This window comes from Osmerus mordax, chromosome 17 (assembly GCF_038355195.1).
Source record: "Osmerus mordax isolate fOsmMor3 chromosome 17, fOsmMor3.pri, whole genome shotgun sequence".
NCBI lineage: Eukaryota > Metazoa > Chordata > Actinopteri > Osmeriformes > Osmeridae > Osmerus > Osmerus mordax.
The window spans coordinates 4,265,318-4,271,016 of record NC_090066.1 but is presented as its reverse complement, the minus strand read 5'-3'; the positions used below and the strand labels follow the sequence as shown (position 1 = coordinate 4,271,016).

Genomic DNA, 5,699 nt, shown 5'->3' with positions numbered 1-5,699 from the left:
ACGTGAGTGTCATCTCCCTGCTCCAGCAGCATGTCGCAGCCACGCTCCCCTGCCCTCTCACCGGGCTCCCGTCTCATCCTTCTCCCCCTCTCTGCTCCCTCAGACTGTAACGCGGCCATCCACAAGAAGTGCATTGACAAGGTCATCGCCAAGTGCACAGGGTCAGCCGTCAACAGTAAAGAAACCCTGGTGAGTGTGAGCATGAGTCGCATCGACAAGTCGGTTCTTGGAGGTAAAAATATACGTTCTGTTTCGAGTATATTCGGGGAAGACCACCTAGATTGGTTTCTCTGAGGTGAAAGAAAGATTTATGCTGAAACTGAGGGGCGCCATAATGAGACAGACACCGAGACCTGGCTTGGCTTAATGTTTCCTACTGTGGTTAAACTCAGACCCAGACTAACCCTGACTGAGCACATTTTTCTGTATAGACTCATACACACACTCATTCGCTGACAACCACATGCCACATTACACACACACATACCGACACGCTCGTCACACACGCATTCTTGTCAGGCAAAAGACACTAGATTCCTTCTTCAAAGCAGATATAACACATTCCTAAGTCTTTGTGCATGCCCTCTACATTTACATTTAGCAGACGCTCTTATCCAGAGCGACTTACAATAAGTACAGGGACATTCCCCCCGAGGCAAGTAGGGTGAAGTGCCTTGCCCAAGGACACAACGTCAGTTGGCATGACCGGGAATCGAACTGGCAACCTTCGGATTACTAGTCTGACTCCCTCACCGCTCAGCCACCTGACTCCCACCCTGACTCCCCCTCTGAGACAGAGGTGCCGTTTCATATGTCCGTATGAAGGAAACCTGGGCTGCGAGGTGCATTCAGGTGACACAGTGTTCCCTGTGTGTTGCAGATCCATAAGGAGCGCTTCAAGATTGACATGCCCCACAGGTTTAAGGTGTACAACTACAAGAGTCCCACTTTCTGTGAGCACTGTGGAACCCTGCTGTGGGGGCTGGCCAAACAGGGCCTCAAGTGTGAAGGTGAGCTTTCTTTTACATTTACATGTAGTCATTTAGCAGACGCTCTTATCCAGAGCGACTTACAGTAAGTACAGGGACATTCCCCCCGAGGCAAGTAGGGTGAAGTGCCTTGCCCAGGGACACAACGTCATTTGGCACAGCCGGGAATCAAACTGGCAACCTTCAGGTTACTAGCCCGACTCCCTCACCGCTCAGCCATCTGACTCCCTGCCTTTTATGGGCAGAAACAATTTAAACTAAACAACAGTCACCATATATATATATATATTTACATTTCCCACTCACCTTGCTGTCCCTCCAGAGTGTGGTATGAACGTCCATCACAAGTGTGAGAAGAAGGTGGCCAACCTCTGTGGGGTCAACCAGAAGCTGATGGCTGAAGCTCTGGCCATCATCGGAAACAAGCAGCAGGTCAGGCAAAGAACTGGGACACTTACCTCTGTTTGCTGCAGAATACGTTAAGATAATGATGTAGGAAGGACTGTATGTAATAGTTTGCTTCCCATAGGCCAGGAGTTCAAGAGACAGTGAGATCATTGGTCGAGAGGGGCCTGTGGGCGTGGGCCAGGCTGGGGTGGTCCGGGAACCTTCCGGTCTCCAGGAGGTGCCTGCCACAGCAACCACCACTGCACGCAAAGGTCAGCAGGCATCCATCACATGGCTGTGTCACATGACTGAGAGAAGCCTTGAGTCCCAAAAAAGACTAAACTGTTAAACAGACTTTCAGTTTCAGTCTGCTTCACCAACCATGTTACCTTCCTTGTGCTCAACACGCTCTCTCCCTCCCCCTCCCCCTCCCCCCTCCCCCTCCTCCTCCTCCCCCTCCTCCTCCCCTCCAGAGGGCCAGGGTGTGGGGTGGGACACCCCAGCAGACATGGCCCAGCCTATCCCAAAGGAGGACTCTGAGCCCCTGTACGCCGTGCCCCGGAAGGAACACCAGCACAAGTTCACCATAGACAACTTCAAACTGCACAAGATGCTGGGCAAAGGCAGCTTCGGCAAGGTGAGGGAGAGGAGGAGGAGGAGGAGAGGTACGGGGGGAGGCACAGAGAAGCAGGACAGAACAAACGAGAACATTAGAGACAGAGAGATGAAAGGATATTTGGTGAGAGAAGGAGAGATAGAGGGGATGTTTTCCGTTTTGTTTACCTAGAGTAGAGTTACACGTACCTTCTGTTGCATCACTGTGTGTATCCAGGTGTTTCTAGCTGAGCTGAAGAGCACCAACCAGTTCTTTGCAGTAAAGGCCCTGAAGAAGGACGTGGTCCTCATGGATGATGATGTGGAATGTACCATGGTGGAGAGGAGAGTGCTCTCTCTGGCCTGGGAACACCCCTTCCTCACACACCTCTACTGCACCTTCCAGACCAAGGTACCAGAGAGTCACCCTCTCTCTCTCTCTCTCTCTCTCTCTCTTTCTCTCTCTCTCTCTCTCTCTCTCTCTCTCTCTCTCTCTCTCTCTCTCTCTCTCACACACACACACACACATATACACACACTCACGCAGTGTGTGGTTTATCGGTATTGCGCTGTGTTACAGGAGAATCTGTTCTTTGTGATGGAGTATCTAAATGGAGGAGACCTCATGTTCCACATTCAGAGCTGCCACAAGTTTGACCTGCAAAGATCGACGTGAGGGAGCTCAGACACACCAGCAGACACAACCCAAAAAAACACATTTCATTACATTTAGATTTGTTTTCTCAAACTGTCTTTAGTCATATTTTTGTATAGCATTAGAGCCAGTAGGAAGTGCAGTTCGCCCTTTTGACCCATCTTTGTTCCCTATACCCCCCACCTCTCTCTCTCTCTCTCTCTCTCTCTCTCTCTCTCTCTCTCTCTCTCTCTCTCTCTCTCTCTCTCTCTCTCTCTCTCTCTCTCTCTCTCTCTCTCTCTCTCACTCTCGTCTACCCCCCCCCTCTCTCTCTCTCTCTCTCTCTCACTCTCCTCTACCCCCTCTCTCTCTCTCTCCTCTCTCTCTCCTCTCTCTAACCTCTCTCCCCCTGCCCTTCCCACTCCTTCCTCTTTCTGTCTGCAGGTTCTATGCAGCTGAGATCATCTGTGGGCTGCAGTTCCTCCATTCTAAAGGTGTTGTTTACAGGTAGGTAGTGTTACCATTGACACAAAGACAATGACACCACTACACACGCAGAGAAGTCCCTCTCTGGCCTCATGCCCACTTCCCACGCCCTCTCCACCCCCAACACATAGAAACAATATTACTAATCCTCATTACTCCGTCATACTAATCCCACAGTACCAGTCAAAAGTTTGGACACATGTTCCCAATCTGTATTGTACTGTATATATCTGTTACATTTAATCACGTAGTCGTATATATATTTGATAGATTTTCAAGCGAGATCGATCTTTATGTGCTCTCTGATTCTTCCTGTGTGTCGTCCACGCTGGCAGAGATCTGAAGCTGGATAACGTGCTGCTGGACTCGGAAGGTCATATAAAGATCGCAGACTTTGGCATGTGCAAGGAGAACATGCAGGAGGAGTCACGCACCTCCACATTCTGCGGGACACCTGACTACATCGCGCCGGAGGTGAGGCCCGCACACTCGCTGTTGCCACGGAAACAGCCCTTTAAAAATACCCAGCGGGGAGACAGACTACTAATGCCCAGAATGAGATGACTGTTTAATATTCAGCATAATGTACAAGGACATTCTCTCTTCACCAATCAGGTGTTTAGTGTATAATATCAAAAAACACAACTAGGATGTTGTTGACCGTTAATCATACGAGCCATGATGTTATGTGGAAATGTTCCAGATTCTTCTGGGCCAGAAGTATGGCAGCTCAGTGGACTGGTGGTCTTTCGGGGTCCTGCTGTACGAGATGCTGATTGGCCAGTCCCCGTTCCATGGTCATGATGAGGAGGAGCTGTTCCAGTCCATCAGGACGGATGACCCCTGCTACCCTCGCTGGCTCGTCAAGGACGCAAAGGACATCCTCGTCAAGGTCTGAGTGGGGATCCATTTAGCTGATGCTTTTAACCAGACCATGGATCCAGACTGTGTGCGTGCGTGTGTCTGAGATTGTTCATGTGCTTGTATGTATGTTTGATAGTGTCTGTGTATGATTGAACATGACATTTGTGTGACCCATACCTTAACGTGTGTGTGTGTGTTTGGTGTGTAGCTGTTTGTGCGCGAGCCTGAGCAGAGGCTTGGTGTGAAGGGGAACATCCGGCAGCATGCCTTCTTCAAAGACACCAACTGGAACGTTCTAGAGAAACGGCAGGTGGAGCCGCCCTTCAGGCCAACTGTGGTATGTGAAATAATCTGTGATATTGCCCATACAAGTATTGTGTGATAGACTTGTGTGTGTGTGTGTGTGTGTGTGTGTGTTTGTTTGTGTATTCAGCACTTTTCTGCTCCTGGCCCATTCAGAAATCCCCCAGTGACTGCAGTAACTTTGATAAGGAGTTCATCAACGAAAAGCCCCGCCTGTCATGTGCAGACCGCGCGCTGATGAACAGTGTGGACCAAACCATGTTCAACAACTTCTCCTTCGTCAACCCTGGCATGGCTCGCATCAAAGGACCCTGATCCCCCAGTCCTGACCACCACACAGTCCTACCTGACCACCACCTAGTCCTACCTGACCAGTCTCTCCACCCCTTACAACCAGGCATGCTGTATTATTATTATTATTATTCTAACATAAGCCTCACACATGGCCTACTGTAAGCCTTGTTAATAAATGTGATGAATATCTTTCAATAACATGTTTAGATGAGAATGAGTTACTTTGTTTAAAGACAAGTGTATAATCGGATCCTCACTGTTAACAGTATTGAAATGCATCATTATGTCATTGTTACTGTTACGATTCAAGTAAATGATTATAGTAATTGCCTAGTTTACAAAGAATTTATGTTTACATGTTATTTTATTACATCTTATTTTGTCACTGCACAAAATGGATTACTTTAGACTCCTGCAATGTTAGTTGTTTTTTGGCTACTCTGTATCATGTTGTACTGTACATTAAATTAGTTTTTTTATATACATCATATGTTTTTGTATGAATTCAACAATGAAAACTCACTTGCAATATAAAACATTCAAAAGATAGCTATTCTTCCTGTTGCTCTTTCTTACTCACACTTTCTCTCTCCCGCTATAACTCCCTCCATCTCTCGCTCTCTCTCTCCCTCTCGTCTCTCTGTAATGTACCCACCCCCTCCACCCCCACGCGTACACATGGCTTCCTGTGCAGGTCCCTTCACACTGTGGCAGACTGGTAGCTCTCTGTGCAGAGCTTGATTTGTCTCCAGATAAAACTGAGAAGTGGGCCAGAGGGTTTACACACGGAACTGGCAATCAGGGCTTTTATCGTAGTTTCACTTTCAGTATTAGGTTTCCTACAGTGTGTATTGTTGCAACCTTTTTTTGTTTCAGGAGAATTTAACATTGAACTTTTATGGTTGCCACCCATGGCATATCAGAGGCAGTACACATGATCTCCAGTAGAGGGCAAATTATCCCAATCAGACAGTCACAGTAAACGATTTAGAAGATTGATCAATGGCCCATTTAGGCAATTTTACTAAGTCAAAAACATCATCATTTGCACTTGAGATCTTGTAACCAGAGCAATTGGATGGCAATCAAGGCTATTTATTTCCTTTCCTCTCTCTCTCTCTGCCTTGCAGCCCTTTTGAAGCGAGCGC

At 47.9% G+C, this 5,699-nt stretch overlaps 1 protein-coding gene across 1 annotated transcript in view; it reads left to right on the top strand.

Annotated features, from left to right (window-relative positions):
• Positions 1-5,034, top strand: part of prkcq (protein kinase C, theta) — a gene marked incomplete in the record, with an annotated part of 7,135 nt that extends 2,101 nt beyond the window's left edge. The window contains 12 exon segments of the mRNA XM_067254156.1: positions 106-189; positions 881-1,010; positions 1,312-1,421; positions 1,519-1,648; positions 1,850-2,013; positions 2,209-2,382; positions 2,551-2,642; positions 3,049-3,111; positions 3,426-3,564; positions 3,794-3,982; positions 4,163-4,291; positions 4,414-5,034. Of these exon segments, the coding sequence (XP_067110257.1) occupies positions 106-189; positions 881-1,010; positions 1,312-1,421; positions 1,519-1,648; positions 1,850-2,013; positions 2,209-2,382; positions 2,551-2,642; positions 3,049-3,111; positions 3,426-3,564; positions 3,794-3,982; positions 4,163-4,291; positions 4,414-4,572 (1,563 nt within the window).
• Between the last annotated feature and the right edge of the window lie 665 nt (positions 5,035-5,699).